This window comes from Chiloscyllium plagiosum, unplaced genomic scaffold (assembly GCF_037043375.1).
Source record: "Chiloscyllium plagiosum isolate Xiang-an unplaced genomic scaffold, Cpla_swu_hap1 HiC_scaffold_13, whole genome shotgun sequence".
Lineage (NCBI taxonomy): Eukaryota > Metazoa > Chordata > Chondrichthyes > Orectolobiformes > Hemiscylliidae > Chiloscyllium > Chiloscyllium plagiosum.
The window spans coordinates 48,960,692-48,979,647 of NW_028270151.1; the positions used below are offsets into that span (position 1 = coordinate 48,960,692).

General features: G+C 36.8%; 1 protein-coding gene across 2 annotated transcripts in view; it reads left to right on the plus strand.

The window, feature by feature from the left end:
* Window positions 1–7,918, plus strand: part of zmat3 (zinc finger, matrin-type 3) — a 38,900-nt gene extending 30,982 nt beyond the window's left edge. Inside the window, exons 6-8 of one of the 2 annotated variants that reach the window (XM_043702231.2) lie at window positions 936–1,006; window positions 3,751–3,851; window positions 6,936–6,970. In XM_043702231.2, coding sequence (XP_043558166.1) covers window positions 936–1,006; window positions 3,751–3,851 — 172 coding nt within the window. In that variant the 3' untranslated portion in view covers window positions 6,936–6,970. Of the gene's footprint in view, window positions 1–935; window positions 1,007–3,750; window positions 3,852–6,935 lie in introns of both variants that reach the window. The other variant, XM_043702230.2, reaches the window with a different exon arrangement.
* The last annotated feature ends 11,038 nt before the right edge of the window (window positions 7,919–18,956 follow it).

Genomic DNA, 18,956 nt, shown 5'->3' on the forward strand with positions numbered 1-18,956 from the left:
AGAACATACCGCAACCACTGTGATCCAGTGATGAATATCAATGGCAGAGGAGTTGATCAAATAGGCTGTTTTCTTCTGAATCGTTGAGTTTATTTCCTGTTGCTGTTACTTCAATCATCCAGGCAAATTGTGGACATTCTATCCCAATCCTCATTTGAGGTAGTTACGAGGTTTAGATGCATCATGAAATTAATCATTCAAAGCAGTATACCCACTTCTGCCCTTCTCTTGTTACCACTGAATTGATCTGATCAATCCATTTAGCTTTTTTGAGTAATGGTAATCCTCAAGATATTGATTATGTAGAAATTTGGCAATTGAGTAGTTGCTACTGTATGCCGTGGTTAATGGCTGACATTTGTTTTTTGAAGGTGGTCATTTCCAGTATTTATGTGATATATATTACCTGCATTTGTCAGGTCAAGCCTGGATATATCCAGGATCATACTGTAGTTGACATGGGTTGCTTCATTTACAGAGCCATTGTGAAAGGAGTTGAAAAAAAAAGTAGGAACAACAGCAAACAGCCCCATTGCTGACATTATCATGGAGGGGAGATCACTGATCAAGCAGCTGTAAGTGGTTAGGCTGAGGATCTAAGGTCTGTGAAGGAAAAACGAGTAAGGAAGAAATTAAGACCACACCTCCTGAATAATCTTCCTCATTCTTGAAATGTATTTTATTTTCAACATACCTTTCAACATACCTCCGATACTACTTCTAACTCGATCTCAAGTATATTTATTGTTTAATACTGTTTTCGTTTTCCTCTCTGAGCAGTGATGCCTTCAGTTCAATCTTACAGTATTGAGGATTGGTCTGTAGGCATACCGTTTTGTTTTAGAGTACTGAGGAAAATTAGTCGGCTTTATGATTTCAATAAGCGTAAAACCCCTCCAAGGGGCACTGGTCTATTGATTTTTACCCTCTCCCAGAAAAAAAAGGCATATCCTAAGGTACATGGTGGATAAACTACATTTGAAGAATAAGGAGGACCATATCAAAGGTAACTAATCTTACTTTATATCTATTTTCAGCATCTTGAAGATATAAAACAATAAAAAGGGTATTTGGTTAGTTTGCTTGCTAAAACTGACAATGATTATCATATATTATGAGTGAAGTATCCATATTAATTCTTATGAAGGCTTACATTTCAAAAACTATTCCAATAGTAGCATTTAAGTTAAACTCATTGATCATCTTGTTAGAAAATGATGATTTCTTTTTCATGATTTGTAGTAAATGAAAACTTTGCAATTGTCTAAAGTGTAAAATGATGTCTTCAAAATGTCAGTTACTCTGATTGGTAATCAATGGACATAGCTGTGTTATTCTGTGTGCAACTGCAATAAGTCAGCTTCCTAGAGATGCTCTCCTCCCCATGGGCTTTAGTGTGCTTCGTAGTCTCCAACATTGAACTGCCATTTCTGCATTGATGAATACATGAAATCAATCCTTTATTCTTTTGAAAATGGCAATTAAGAGCAATTATGTTATAAATTGATACAGAATTAATAAGCTGAAATCACACCAGACATGTCAATGGTGAATTGCCCATATTTTGGACTTCTTGAATATAGGAAAGTAGTTTGAGTACATTTTAACCTGAACAACAAGCACACATGACTGATGATGGGAAATGAGACAAAGGTATTGCAATAGAATGTAAATTTTGCTGATTAACTGCTTGATAAATTCTCTGCTGCACATTGAAAGAAGTTATTTGTTATCTTTTTTTGAGGTTGTACTTTTATACATGTTCTAGCAGAAAAAACTTTGTGACCATGTGATTAAATACCTTATCATTTTATGAATTACCCAACAGCTTAAATAAAATGTATGGTCTCAGCTTGGCTTAATGATAGCATTCTAACTCTTGAGTCAAACATTTGTGGGTTGAAGCCCCTTTTGAGGATCTGAACACATAAACAACACTTCATCACAGCAAAAAAGGAATGTTGCATCTTTTGGAAGCATCATCTTTCAGATAGAACATGAAACCGAGTTTCCTTCTATTCACCTGACCATAAAAAAGGCCTGAAGCCAATGCTCCAAATTACTTGCCCAGCAATTCACCTTTAATCAGCATTCCCGAAAAACAAATGATCTTGCTAATTGTGAGATAATCAGAACAACATAAATGCAAATTTGACCAAAGATTTATCAATGTGATCAACCCAATGAGAAATTGTTTTTAAATGTAGAATGTAATACGGCTGGAATAATCTGATAGGAAATGATTCACCTGCCAGTACTTTATTCAATTACATTTTATGGTGTTAAATTAGCCACTTAGCTTTGATTTATTTTAAAATAATCTCCTCTTAACCTCTCATATCTAAGCAAGAAAGAAATATTTGAAATTATTTGTATTTTTAAAACCTAGGCTGTTCCAATGGGCTTTGCAGTCAATGAAGTGCTCCTGAATGTTGTAAAGTAGGAGAATCTGCGGTTAATTTGTGCTCAGCAAGCTTCCATAAACAACAAGATGATAATGGTCAGATATTTTGTTTCCATGGTGTTTTTTGAGGGATAATATTGTCTAGGATATCAATACTAATTCTTTTGCTAGTTTTCAAAATAGTGACAAGGAATATGTTACATCCACTGAAAAGTTAAAAATCACACAACACCAGGTTATAGTCCAACAGGTTTAATTGGAAGTACTAGCTTCCAATTAAACCGGTTGGACTATAACCTGGTGTTGTGTGATTTTTAACTTTGTACACCCCAGTCCAACACCGGCATCTCCAAATCATCCACTGAAAAGGTATAGGGGACTTCGATTTAAATTAATATCTGAAAGATGGCACATTTAACAGTGTAGCTTTTCACTGGAGTGTTAATCTAGATTCTTTTGCTTTAGTACCTGGAGTAGTAACACCAGCTTAACATAGGTTAACACCTCAGCTAAAATGATGAAGAGAAGGTTTTTGGACAAACATGTATTTGTAACCTACTGCATCATTTTAAAGCCCAGAACATTTATCAGAAAAATACAGTAATCCTTCTGATCACTTAGAGATCTTATTCACTGGTTACATCAATCATAAGGTTTGATCGTAATTTTCTTTAAGTGATCTCAAGCTGGACACTGTCCAGTGTGGGGAGAATTAGTCAAGAGACCCAGTTTTAATCACGCTCTGCAGAATATGGATAAGAACAGGATCACAATTTATCTGTGGTCAAAGGCCTGTAAATATACACTCACAAACCCGGAATCTTCCAATTTGTACTAAGATAATTGCTTGGGATAAAGAAGACAGTAAAACATAACAACAATCTTTCTGTCAGGCTTGTGTTTGGTGAAAAAGCCTGAAGATATGTATGTTGGTGATGATTCTTCCTGTCATCAACTTGGTTCTGGTTGGAATGGATTACTAGGCTTATTTTAAAGTGGTGCTATTCAGAGCATGCATGCCATTATGTATTTTCTGTAATCATAAATGGTATGCAGAAACTCTCAAATTTAGCATTCTTCCAGTTTATCCGTATTAAATTCTGATGAGATACCACTTGTATTGAGCACTTTTATTTGCAAATTCATTTGAAGGAATATTTAATTGAAAATTGTGCTGTCAATTACGCACATTGTAAACTGTTCTTGTTAATAACAGAACAAAGGTCAAAGCTTTGCACTTGCTAAATATTCTAATCAGAATAAAATAAAAAGAGGATTGCTATGAACTATTTAAACAAATTGTGCACTTGTTAAATATTTGACTAACAATTATCTTAATTTTGCAGAGAGGCAACAGAGCTCACAAAGAGAAGACCAAGGAAAGAAGGGAATGAATTTAAAATTGTGCCAAATCGTCGCAATCTACATGGAGTTCAAAATACACTAGGTATCTACTACTTTCTATTTCCAAACATGTTAAATATTTGCAATATAGAAACATACAGCAACAAGATAAATAATTTTAGTCATGTTCAGTACAATCCAAGAACTCCCTTTTTGTTCAAATATCTTTTGCATCCACTTGAGAAGGTAGATAGGAATTAGGTTTAATGTTTCATCTGAAAGATAGCACTTCTCACAGTATCCCCTTAAAGCTGTACTGAAGTGTTAGCCTAGATTATGTACTCAAATCCCTGGAGTATGACTTAAATCCTTTACATTCTGATTTTGAGATGAAAGTGCTACCATAAGGATGTGGCAGATACCTAATACTTGCATAATTCAGTTGACAAAGCTATAGATTTTAATTTGATACTTTTGAAGGCAGCATCATGAAAATTTTGGTTTCTTTTAATATTAATTGCAATTGTGAACAATAAATTACTGCTTGAATTCCATTTTGTGCAAAGTTCCTATCACCAATTTGGGTATAGACCAAGAATTGAGAGAGAAATAATTGATTGTGAAACTTTCCATTTTCTAAAGAAATTAGGGAACAATAAAATTACATTTGTAAAACACACTTCTTTTGAATCCCCCTATTTTCCATGCCCAATTAACTTATCTTTTCTCTTGCTCACTTAATGATTGCTACATTGATTTCCAATACTCTAGGACTTCACACGAGTAGATATTTTTCATGCGATCCTGGACAAAAGATGTCTGTAGGTCTCTGATAATAGGAATGGGGAGTCCAATCCTGTTCTCACCTACAGTCAAGTAATTTTTAAAAGAAAAAGTCAATTCTTAACTGTCGAGAAGGAATTGAGGTTTTTTTCTACATTCCCTCTTCAGTTCAAAAATGAGGTCTGATAAATAAATTCTAGTAACTTACTGCTATCTGAGGTAAAATTAGCCAACTCAGCATGTGTCATTGAATATTACCTTTATATCTTCCTATCATTGTAGTGGCACGGTGGCTCAATGGTTAGCACTGCTACCTCACAGTGCCAGAGATCTGGGTTTGACTCTACGCTTGGGGGACTGTCTGCATGGAGCTTGCACGTTTTCCCTGTGTCTGTGTGGGTCCCCTCTGGGTACTCTGGTTTCTTCCCACAGTCCAATGATGGTTAGGTTAAGTGGATTGGCCATGGGAAATGCATGGCTACAGGAATAGGGTAGGGGGGTGGGTCTGAGTGAAATGCTGTTTGGAGGCTCAGTGTGGGCTGAATGGCCTGCTTCCACACTGTAGGAATTTTATGATTAAGGCTAGTCTTCAATACATGCTGATTATGAAGTCATAAGATGTAGGAACAGAAGTAGGTCATGACTAATCTGATAATTCTCAAATCCACTTTCCTGCTTTTTCTCTACAACCCTTGATTCCCTTGCTGATTAAAAATCTGTCTCAGCCTTGAATATACATAACAACCCAGCCGTGACATCACTCTGGAATTTCAGGTTCACTACCCTCTTTCAGAGAAGAAATGTATTAAATTCTGCCAATTCTTAGGAAGGAGAGGAATTTATATTACACTCCTGATAAAGTTACCTAACATCGGATTATAATTAGAATTGCTTGATTATACAAATTGAGCAGACCATTTGGACTAACTGTTTATGTCTATGTTTATGTTCCATATGAGGCTCCTCTGCATTTAACTGTTATTAGCATACCTTTTTCCTCAAATGGCGATGGCTAGCACAAGGGGACATAGCTTTAAATTGAGGGGTGATAGATATAGGACAGATGTTAGAGGTAGTTTCTTTAGTCAGAGAGTAGTATGGGCGTGGAATGCACTGCTTGCAACAGTAATAGACTCGCCAACTTTAAGGGCATTTAAATGGTCATTGGATAGGCATATGGACAAAAATGAATAATATAAGTTAGATGGGCTTCAGATTGGTTTCACAGGTCAGCGCAACATCGAGGGCAGAAGGGCCTGTTCTGTGCTGTAATGTTCTATGTTCTATATGTACCTTTTATTGCTTCTTTACAAGCTTATTTATTTTTCTCCTTCAAAAAATATTTTTCCTATCATTGGGTCTTATGAATTTTGTCCCTTCGATTTGTCGTTGTACTTACTTCAATCCATGTCATGGAGTGGCTTTTTATTCCATGTGTCAAGCCATAATTTATACTGAAGCCAGTCAGTTTGTGTCAAAATTGCTACATTGGAATAACTTCTGTAATGTTGACAGATCTATACCATTGATGCCAGTTTGACAGGATTAGGACATTATTTAAAGATAGTGGTCTTTTTATTAAATAAGGAAGTCTCATGCAAGTAAATATAATTTCTAGTTGTTTACTATTAGCACGAGGCTTGGAATTTGACCTTCATTACAAGTTTGTGATGAGATATTTTGATATATTGCAAGGTATCTCATGGAAAAGATGCATAATTGTTTGAAAGGATTGGAACTTCTCACTTGAAGATCTGCAATGATTCAAAATATGCTGTTATTTGATGCAAATAGAAACTTTATTATGCTAGTGGGCTTCATACCACCTAAATCTGTTTCAAGATCTGGACCTGCAAACTTGTTAAATTTGTTAATGACATTAAAGTGGGGAAGCAATAGAAGCAAAAGACACAACAATGGATTTCATGAATTGTCAATGCAATTCCAGTTTTAAAGATGGGTCACTGGACCCAAAATGTTAAGTTTGCTTTTCAGCAGTTTTTGTTTGTGAATATAATTTGGAAGACTGGCGATAAATTATATATCTATCAAAGCTAACTTTAAAATTTTATGTATTTTAAAAAAAAGATATAAAAAATGGTAAATAATATGAATTTTTGCAGCGACATAGATTCAAATTTGAGCATAATAGCAGATATGTCACAAAGGCCCAACGTGAACACATATTGTGTTCAGTTTTGATAACTGCATCATACTTCCACAAAAAAACTTATAAAAGGGGTTATGTAACAATTAGCTAGTTTTTTCACAACTGTTAATAGAAATAGAACAAATTAAAGAATCTTAAACTCTTTAATTCTAGAACATAAGTTGTTGGAGGCACTTTGTCACATGTTTCTCCAAATTATTGAAGATCAATTTATGTTATCCTATCATTATGTAGGTCCTTACTCTAATCCACGCTCCCGTCAGCGGATTCCACGTGACCTAGCAATGTGTGTGACACCAAGTGGACAGTTCTACTGTTCAATGTGTAATATTGGTGCAAGTGAGGAACAAGAATTTCGGCTTCATCTTGAAAGCAAACTGCATAAGAGCAAGGTGTCAGAGCAACGATACCGCAATGAGATGGAAAATCTTGGCTATGCATGAAGCCTTGGAAATAAGTGCATCTTGAAACTTTATGAGATGGTTATAATTGTTGATGACACATTCACAATTTCTGTGTAGAAAATGTAAAGACTTGATCATTAAGAAAAAGAATCATTGAATCCATTTTTTAATTGTACAGAGGTTTGTTGTTAATTGTCAAAATGTACTTTGTATTCTCTTAACATTTTAATTTAATGTTTAATGCTAATTTGTGTCTAGAAAACCTCCATCTGTTGCTACGATTTATCCCTTAAAGGGATGTCTGTGAAACTGGTCACATGCTGCTTCTACAGATGGTTTGGTAGCATTTAAGTGATGTAACATTTGTTTTGCTCATGGAATATTTTCTAACAAAATGTTCAGCTTTCTTGGAATTTTAATGTAATTTTAAGCAGTCTCTTTAATATTTGATTTCCTTTTGATTTGCAGCTTATAATGATCCTCTGCAATTGATTCAAAAGGTGGTATACAAATAAATTCAACACTGAATCATTCATGTATTGTTGAATGATCTTTGTATAGAGAGTTTCACCATTGGTTTTCCTATGGAAAAGGTAGATGTGAAAAGTGCAATAATACGTTAATACCTGTTGTTCTGTTTTCTTTAATTCATTGTTGAAAATTTTGTTTGAAATGTGTTAATGACACTATTGTGGAGTGATGCAAACTTTGAAGGGTTGATAAGCTTGATGATATGATGTTGATAAATTAACAAAGTTGAAGCATTCCAGAATTTATGTTATTATATTAGCATATAAAATGTATATAATTGAGTTTTTTCACAATTGGACTCAGTAATTTAGCCACCAGCTGCATTATTAGCATGCATGCACTACTAAACAGTCACCATCAGAAAAATTAAGGAATATTGTGGTTATTCTTGTGAACCTTGAAACTACCTGGTCTTATTTAAAAGGATCCGAATAATAACATGTTTCTTTTAAGACTGATTTCACTATACCAAATCTGACAAAGTCCACTGAAGGCTAACTTTAAAAATAAATAGTGAAGGCCAAAATTAAGGAAAAGGTATATATGCTATCCTTTAGTGAGCCAGTCAGTTTAATATCAGCAATTAGTGGATAAAATTCTTTCCAAACCTAAGATAGATGACTGATTGAGTTTGTGCCAGAGTTTGGGAAAGGTAAGTTTGTGAATTACATTATGGAAAATAAACCTAGTAAAGCTAAGATAAAATAATAATGAGTGAAAATGTCAATTGTGTGAGATATGCTGCAAAGTTTACATTTTATTGATGAAAAATGAATATTTTCATTAATTAAAAGCAACTTTTTTGTATTCTGACCTTCTCGCCCCTTTCACCAGTTACCAAGGCTTCAAGAAAAAAACAATGTCCACCTTTTAATAGAACCAACATTTATGCATGAATGTTCTTTCTCAAATTATAGTTCACTTTTTTGTCATTTATTGTCGCTGTATTTTTTTTTACAAAAAAAAGGTTAAAAGATTTAAGTCTCCATCCCACGGCATTTTTTTTTCACTGGTTAAATTTTACTAAATTTTCCAATCATTGTCATCTTTTTCTCTACATGAAAATTAATCTGTTTTAATGCCTTAAGTTTTAAAAGACAGTCAAATTGTGCCTTTGAGGCTTACATAATGATATTGATACGAAAAAGAAATTACATTTATAAATCAATCTGTGTCCACTGCAACAGTGTATTTATTTGGACTGTGACTGTGGGTTGACTGTGGATACAGTCCGCAGGCTAACATTTCCATTTCAAACATGGATTCACTTCTGGTCTTATTTTTAATATTCTGCCTCACTAATAATTTATGGGCGGCACGGTGGCACAGTGGTTAGCACTGCAGCCTCACAGCGCCAGAGACCCGGGTTCAATTCCATTCTCAGGCGACTCTCTGTGTGGAGTTTGCACATTTTCCCCGTGTCTGCGTGGGTTTCCTCCGGGTGCTCCGGTTTCCTCCCACAATCCAAAAATGTGCAGGTTAGGTGAATTGGTCATGCTAAAATTGCCCGTAGTGTTAGGTGAAGGGGTAAATGTAGGAGTATGGGTCTGGGTGGTATACGCTTCGGCGGGTCGGTGTGGACTTGTTGGGCCGAAGGGCCTGTTTCCACACTGTAAGTAATCTAATCTAATCTAAAAGAACAGTTACAAAATGCCACACAGAAAGGACCTAAAAATAAATTTATACAGTGACATTTTGATGACAGTTTGATTTATAAGATATATATATTTCACAAAAATATTTTTTCTTAGTTTATTACCACATACATCACAGAAATAAGAAATTTAATTTAGAAGAATAAAATAAAACAGAAAATGCAGGAAATAGAAGACCAAACAACAACTGTAGATGAAACCTTTCATCAAAATTAGAAATATTTAAAGATTTAAAATATTGAACAATTCCTAAATCATCTCCAACAGACTTTTTGTAATGACTCGTGTCCATGCATGTGCAGAAAACATCTCTTCCTGTTCCATCCTCTCCACGGCCCATGCCTCCACTGTTCACAATGCAGATTGCATGACTGCATTGCAGAACACATTTGTTCACAAGCTTCTTGTCACCTGCCATTTTAATTCTCTGCTCCACCATACACTGACTGTTGCTCCTTACTGTTTGAGTGAATTCAATGTAAGCTTGAGGAACAGCAAATACACTTACAATTAAGGCATTTTACGGTGTTCTGGTTTTAACATTGAAGTCAACAATTACGTTGACTCATACAGTACAGAAACAGGCCCTTTGGCCCAACTCATCAATGCTGACCAGATTTTCTGACTGAACTGAGTCCCATTTGCCTGCATTTGGCCCATATCTGTCTAAACCTTTTCTATCAATGTACCTGTACAAAGTCTTTTAAATGCTGTAATTGTACCCTCCTCCACCACTTTCTCTGGTAAGCTCATTCTATATATACGCCAACCTGAGTTGCCCCTCAGGTCCCTTTTAAATCTTTCCCTCTCACCTTAAATCTATGCCCTCTAGTTTTGGATTCCCCAACTCTGGGGAAAAGACCTTGGCTATTCACCCAATCTACCCCCCTCAGAATTTTATAAACCTCTATCTGGTCACTCCCCAGCCTCTCAAGCCACAAGGAAAAAGTCCAGCCTCTCCTTAGAAGTACTACTTCTGCCCTATTTTGTTTCCTTTTGGATGACAAAATAATTCTGTTTGCCATTCACATCTCATTCTGACCCATCTTTTGTTTCTTGTTCCGTTATCATTTTTCTTTTGCCTTGCATCATCATCCCTATTATCATTTAATCTCTTGCCTTTCATGTTTTAGAGATGTCATTCCCCTACTCTCCCTTTGTGCTTTTACTTTCTTAGCTAAAACCTGTTTTTCCAGTTCTGATACAAGGTCATTGATCTGAAATAAATACTGTTAGTCTTTCTCTACACATACAACTGATCTTCAGAATGTTGACAGCATTTCCTGTTTTAATTTTCAATTTCCAGCATTTACAGTATTTTTCTTTTGAAAGGATGGATTGCTGAAAGTACCTTTGAATTTCTTTTATTTGACAATTTTACATTATTCTTCTATAAAACTTACATTTATGGAATAAAATAATTTCTTGTTCTTTTAGTAGCATTTATTTGTGGTTCTATTTTGTCCTAATGTATGAATGCCAAAACAATCTGTGTAACTAAAGCAAAACTTTTAAACCTAAGTGGTCATTCACTATTTTTCCTCAAATTACTGCATAAGCGTATCCTTCTCTAAGAAAATATGTGTAAGTCCAGAATCTTTAGGCATTCATGCATTTATGTATTCAGCCTAATTATATTAGGACATAGAATAGTACAGCACAGTACAGGCCCTTCTGTCCTCGATGTTGTACCGACCTTTTATCCTACTCCAAGATCAGACTAACCTACATACCCTTCACTGTATGATTTTCCATGTGCCTATCCAAGAGTCGCTTAAATGTCCCTAATGTATCTGACTCTACTACCACTGCTGGCAGTGCATTCTACGCATCCACCACTGTCTGTGTAAAGAACCTACTACAGACAATACATACTTTCCTTAACCCTGTCTACACAGGAACAATCTCATTTGATGGAGTATATGGTCAATTCAATCAAAACTTCTTCACTCCAGCCTACAGTTTTAAATCTATATCCAACCTGTATTCAAATTATTTTTAAGGGAATCATTGGCACTGCTTCAACTTACTTTGTTTCACCTAAAACTTGAGGAAAAGAAGAACTCTGATAAACTTGGCACAATTTTATGTTCATCTTTTATCTTCCAGTTCTGTACTCATCCAAGACAGATAATAAGGTCATCTACTGCTCTTGTCATTTAAAAGACCTTAACCATATCATCTATCAATGTTTTTCAAGATAAGTTTAGATTCATGAGCTCATAACTTGGAACCTTAAGTCTCAGAAACATTAAATTCATTATACTGAAATTGTCTAAATGATCCAAATTGGGTATCCTGGTCTTTCATCAGCTGATTAGCTTGTGTGACATCAAGATAGTCCTCTTTCATAGTTTCTGGTGCATGCTTTGCTGGAAGTGACTAATGGCTCTGTGTGTCCCAGAGTAATACAGCTAAACTTTCACAGTTCTGCAAGAAGCAAGCACTCAGCTGCATGATGAATCACATGCTACCTTTTTTTTTAGGAAAAGGACCAAGCATATATCGTGGAGATAAAATAATTTATGCAAACTTTTGTATTTGGCACTGTGGATGTACTCTAGAATATATTGGAGCTGTTATGGTCAGTTCTTGGATTTGCAAGTACTGCTGAATCTTCACAGTGAAAACAAAGGATTAGTTGGCTTATCCACTCGGTGATTAGAAAAGGTACGAGGGGAGTAATGTCAGTACCTGTATGTCAGCATACAGAGATGAAGCAAAAGCTGTGGAGAGGGCAAGCTCTGTACATGCCCTCCCATCTTGGAGCCAATTCCTCTGTTCTTGACAGTGACTGGTCTTTACCTAGCAGATCAGATAATTTACCCAGTATCACAGTGTGCAAACACATTGATGGTCTCCTGTATGTACTCCCATTGAAGAGTCCTTTGCAGTCAAACTCATCTACAATTTCATTCTTTGTTGAATTCATAATCCTTTTCCCCGACTTCACTTGCAGCCCACTCTTACCTGGATGCACATGTGCTGAACCAACCTGATAATAGCAGCTTAGGTTTATGCAGTATCTAAACTGATTACTGCAAATGTTATTGTTTTCTGTTCCTCCCTGAAACTGCTGTAGCTTAACAGAGTAGCTTGAGTTGAGATGGAGCATAAAGTAGGACTTAGAAGATGCTGTGTCCTTGTATCTTGTCAGTTGCACTCCACTCACTTCTATTATACAGCGTCTTGTTCTGCAAGAGGAGTGAAGGAATGTCAGTGATTTTGCAGTGTTACATTCGAGTAATGCGCTGAATAGCTGTTGGTATGTGGACGCACTGAGGAATGAGTGAGAGTCTGATGGTATGTGTGGTTGAGGTGGAGCTTCTGGATGTTAGGCCTGAGCTCTGAATGCCATAGAATGCTGCTGGATAAATGGTGAGAGTGTAGGGCATTGAACAGCATGACAAGTTCATGGTATTGTTGATAGTTGTCTGGTAAAGATGTATTCACTGAACCTGTCATCCTCCATGAGGTAATTAAATTTATTAAGGCTTTGAGTTGATTTCTCAGACCTACCTACCTCCTCTTCCACCTGAGGCTGGGCTGAGAAAGCCTCCTAGCCTCTACTGGAACCATGAATTCTTCTCTCATGTCAATCCACACAGTCTCGGTTCCCATTTTGAAAAATCCTGCAATATTCTTCAATACAACTTTTCTTTAAGCAGTAGCAACTGGCTTTAAGAAGAGTAGGCTGACTATTCTCAGCACAATGCCATTCACTCCCTGTTGAGTACAGAAAAAAAGCAATTTGGCCCCATGTTAAAATCTTAATAATGAGGTGGTAGACTAAGGTCAGGTGTTGCCCACTTCCAAAGGAATTGGTCCAATCAGATTACTATTGCAACACCACAAAGAAAAGGGGATGCATTTTTAGTCTCTTCTATTAAGTGTTGAAGATCACATGACAGTATACCTGACTCCGAACTAAAAGGTCTGGGTTCAAATCCCAGCTTGGACTTGACAGTAAAGAAAACATTCATAATGCAGCCAAACAGGATGAGTAGCAACTTACAATTTTTCCAACATGTGCAAATAGCAGTTGGCAAGAGAGGGAAGAGTTTTCTGATCAGGCTTGTGATAGAAACAAGAAAATTGGAACCTCCACTATCACCATCCATATTCCAGGCTACAATGTACAAGTAAAAGTACACGTTGCCACAGCAAAAAACTGGTGTGCCAATCAGCTGAGTTGGCTGAGTGGCCATGTGAATCACATTGGTACTGATAGCATTCAGTTCAATCCCTGTTCTGGCTGGGATGGCTTTGGGATCTGCTTCCTTATGTGTGCCTTCCAACAAAGCACTCTGAAAGAAGGTATTAACTATTAGATTGCAATACAAGGGAATGAATGAGAAGAAATCCACAATTTTAGAACAATGTACACTAAGAATGAATGGTAAATAGTTCAACAATACAAATCCATGCAAAAATATAATTTGGTAATGGTTCAGTAATGTTGGAAAGCTAGGGCTACTCTTACGTTTGACCACCTGGCAGAACATTATTCACTGATATTCTTTTCGATTTCTGCAATCTTCCACCTTAAAATGTTACTCTGATAATAAGGGGGAGGACTCTTGCTGCAAACTAGCGCTGATCTGCTTTAAGAATGTAGAATGATTCGGATTACAGTATGTCCTTGCGGCTTGACTTACTTTATCAGATAGCTTGAGTGAGCAAGTTGTGCGGATTCCTAATTGATGAACCCAGCAGGATAAAGAGGTTGGGTCACAGGAAGTGTGAATTGAAAGACCTATCCTGCCTGATCTTCCCACAACTAACGCAAGATCTCCATATGTATCCCTGTCTGCACTTTCCCAAAATATAAGCCATTCCTGCTGCCCATCATTTCATCTGAGACCACTAATCTGCTGTTTCTTTAAGTTTTTATACAGATAGCTGATTGAGGAATGCAAATGATGCCTGGGAGTTAAAATTGCTAGGCCCTAGTGCTGGTGAGCTCAGGATAATGTGGTGTTCACTTCAGCTCCCACCTGTCAGGGGCCAGAGTTAAAATTAGGGTTGCTGTGTTTAGGGAAGAAAAAGGTTTATTTTAGAGTTGACTAAACATGTCAGGTACTAATAGACAGGTGCTTTTTGTTTCTTTATGGTATGTTTGTAAAGTGGTACACAAACAACTCTGATTTTCACGTGTTGGTACGATTCTGTGGTGTCATTGTCATCTAATGATTTCTGAAAAAGTTATAATTTTTATTTTTGTTCTGCATCAATCCCAGCCCTAAATAAGTGCATGTATTATGATTTTTATGAGCAACTGAATGCCATTTCCTCAAGAAGTTTAATTTCTAATCATGATATTACTAAATGAGTAGGAAAAATAGAACTCATTCTTTACAAGTAGATAATCTGTATGCAAAAATGTAAGTTGATTTGCTAGGACCTGACAATGCTGAAATTGCTTGCAATTATTGCACAGTCAGTGATGGTAACTTTTTCAAACTCAGATGCTTGGCTTAGGATTTCTTATGCAGTCAAAATAAATCAGTTTATAATTAAACTAGCTTTGAAATCCAGTGAGCTGCTCCTGCAAATTATTGCACTAGAAATGTTAAACACAGAAAATATTCTACATCAGAATTGTTTCCATTTCTTTTGACTTTACCTTTTATACAAGTGTGAAAAGTTGAACAGCAAACCAACTCAAACTTTACAAAGTTAAAAATAATGCAACGCCAGATTATAGTCCAACAGGTTTATTTGGAAGCACTAGCTTTCGGAGCACTGCTCCTTCATCAGGGGGTTGGTGTTGTGTGATTTTTAACTTTGTACAGCCCAGTCCAATACCGGCATCTCCGAATCGAACTTCACAGGAACAATTGCAATTCATGGGATCACCATTGGATGGCAGTGTTAGACAACAATATCATTTATAACTAAACCAATATTATTGCATTAAAAATCACACAACACCAGGTTATAGTCCAACAGGTTTAATTGGAAGCACACTAGCTTCAGGTGATGAAGGAGCGTCACTCTGAAAGCTAGTGTGCTTCCAATTAAACCTGTTGGACTATAACCTGGTGTTGTGTGATTTTTAACTTTGTACACCCCAGTCCAACACCGGCATCTCCGAATCATGAATATTATTGCGGATTGTTTCAGAACGACAACCCATCTTCAAAATATTACACTGGCAGAGTCTTGTTTTTTTTATACTATTAACTGAAAATTGATCTAAACTAAATAGAAACAGAAAACACTGGCAAAACTCAGCAGGTCCCGCAGCATCTGTGGAGAAACAGTTAATATATCAAACACAATGTGACACTTTGGAATGAGTCAGAATGAAGAAAAGCAATATTGGACTCAAATGTTAATTCTGTTTCATTCTACACATATACTGACAGACTGCTGAGTTTTCCAGCACTTTCTACTTTTATTTCAGATATCCAGCATCTACAATAGTTTGGTTTTAAATAATCCAAATTATGGATTTGAGCTATAGGGCCAGGTTGAATAAGCTAGGGCTGTTTTCCCTGGAGCGTTAGAGGCTGAGGGGTGACCTTATAGAGGTTTATTAAATCATGAGGAGAATGGATAGGATAAATAGACAAAGTCTTTTCCCTGGGGTGGGGGAGTCCAGAACTAGAGGGCATAGGTTTAAGCTGAGAGGGGGAAAGATATAAAAGAGACCTGAGGGGCAATTTTTTCACGCAGAGGGTGGTATGTGTATGGAATGAGCTGCCAGAGGAAGTGGTGGAGGGTAGTACAATTGCAACATTTAAAAGACATCTGGATGGGTATATGAATAGGAAGGGTTTGGAGGGATATGAGCCAGGTGTTGGCAGGTGGGACTAGATTGAGTTGGGATATCTGGTCGGCATGGAAGAGTTGGACCGAAGGGTTTGTTTCCATGCTGTATATCTCTATGACTCTACGTATTTTCAGGTTTACATTTTAATTGCTACTGCTTACAAAGAATTCACGGACTCAGAATAATTACAATATTTTGGCCCATTATATTTGTGCCAGCTCTGTGATTGAACAACTTAAGGATGTCAATATCTCACTCTTTCCCCTAAATGCCTCCAATGTTTTGTCTTCAGGTAATTATATAATTCACTTCTGAAAGTCATGACTGAATGTGAATCAAGCATACTAACAGGCCCTGTACTCCAGATCTTATTTATTCACTGTAAAAAACATGTTTCTCTTCACAGTAACAAATGAATTAGAAGCAATTATTTTAATTTGGGTTCCTGGATTTCTTGACCTTTACATCATTAGGAACAGTTTCTCTCTATTGACTCATAATCTTCTCTTTTGTAAACAGAACAACCCCAAGTATCATTGTTGCACTTCAACTTAATTCATGTTTTAATGATATGAGAAATTGTGTAAAGAATGCTCAAATAGTTAGCCACTTGGTAGTATAGAACTTGAGTATCACTACAAAAAAAGTGTGCCATTGGACATTTTCATCTTGCACTCATCATGTCAGGGTTACAAGAAGACCAAATCACGAATGGGAACAACAATTTGCAATGCATGTGAAGAGGCTGTTGATTGGTTGATGAGTGAACTCTGAATTGGTAGAGTTCAGAGTTGTCCTGCCCTTTGTAAATTCAAAGAGTGTGGCCATAAATTGCACCTTACAGTAAAACTTAGGAGGGGCACTTGTAGGACAATACAGGTGTCCCAACCTCAGGTTCCAGTCCTATCTGCTCCAGAGATGTATCCTAACAGGTTATATCCGAGCAGATCCATTAAAAATATTTTTTAAAGTGTGAGGAACAGACATCTCCTGCAGTATTCCACATGGCAAAGCCTATACCAATCAGGATCAACTAGTCTGGTTTGAATTTGATGACTTCACTCCTATTTCAGTTGGAAGACCTGTTTATCTTTGTATATCCAGACCTTGGGAGAGGTTCCTTAATTTGTTATAGTTCCAGATGGGATACCCCATATCATTGAAATGCCCGAAGAGGAGGGATGAACAGGCTCTGTTTTTTATATTCACCCAACACCTTTATTGGTCACAAGGTTAATTTAAAAATGGATCCATTTCTCCCAGATCAAATTAAATTATGTTTTAAAAGGAGACAATTTAACCAGTGTTTTTGACTGAATAAAAGGTCAATTCATTAATGACTAAATGTGAGAAGAATTAGTAACACAACACACATACGTATAGGTTTGAAATAGGGACCAAGTCCTAAAATATGAAATTAATGAATGGTTTTATTTGAATGAATGAATAATTTTATTGTCGCATGTATTTTACAGGAAAACAATACAGTGCAAAGTTTCCACTGTGACCATAATCTAGCTTCATTTTGAATAGTTTAAGAATTAATAAAAAAAACTAAAGAGAGTCCATAATCCTTCTGCCATCATCAGACCCCACCAACATCGAAGTCGCTGTTCCCCCGGTGCCAACTTTAGCCACTGGGCTTACCTCACCAATGTTGCCTCCATTGATGTAGCAGCCAAACCCAGGTCCCATACTCCCCCTCTGTAGCTGCCTCATCAATGCTGCTGGCAGGGTTTCACTCTGGGCTCACCAGCCACTTCGCCACCGTGTACTCAACAATCATACACAGATCAGTCTCTGAATTTTTCATGAAGATTGGATAGTCGAACATTGCTGCAGTTGCAGTAGCAGTATGGACATTGGTAATTGAACAGACAATATCAAGATTCTTAGTTTTGCAGATTGGTTGAGATCCGGTTAGTCTGATTCCTTTCAATGTTGAGGTTCTTGCACTCAGGATAAGAGAGAGTTCTTTTGTTGTCCTGTTTCATTTTGTCAGGCTTGCAAAGGGAGAGAAACAGCTGCTGAGAAACAGTCATGGAGGGAGTGTATGTTTGTGGATGAAGTGCCAATCAAGTGGGCTGCTTTGTCCTGGGTGGTGTCAAGTGTTATGAGTGTTGTTGGAGCTTCAACCATCCAGGCAAATGAGGACTATTCCATCATACTCCTGACTTGTATCTTGTAGATGGCAGACTCTGGGGACCAGGAGGTGAGTTACCAGTTGCAGTATTGCTCACCTCTGACTTGCTCTTGTAGCCACTGGGTTTTATGTGGCAATTCGAGCTAAGTTTTAGATCTATGGTAACGCCAAGGATGTTGATGGTGAGAATTCAGTGACATGATTGAATGTCAAGAGGCAGTGGTTAGATTATCTCATATTGGCATTTGTGGGTTCACATGTTACTTGCCACTTGTCAGCCCAAGCCTGGAGTTCTCTTGCAGAATTTGTCAAAATCACTGGTGTTTACATGCTTTCATTTGATTTTGTCTGTTCAGTATCTTACACTGGCCATCTCCATTGCTTCCCTTGAATCCCAGTGCTTTAAATTTATTTTAATGAAGGTCTCGCCATGGAATTTCCCCACCTTAATTTTTACCAAGTCCTACTTTCCTTTGAGATACTCAACTCTTGAGATTCTTCTCCTCCCATCTCCATCATCAGTGGCCAAGTCTTCCGCCATTACTGCATTATCCTTGGAACTCCTTCCCTAAACTATTTTCCTTGTTCTATCTCCTTCCACATTTAGAAGCTTCCTCAAAATCTATGTCTTCCAGCTACTTTCATAATTATTCTGGTATACTTCAGTATGCATTTTCCGCAATGATACTCATTTCGGTTGAAGTAATATTACTGCAAATTGATTTAATTTGATGTTTAAAACAT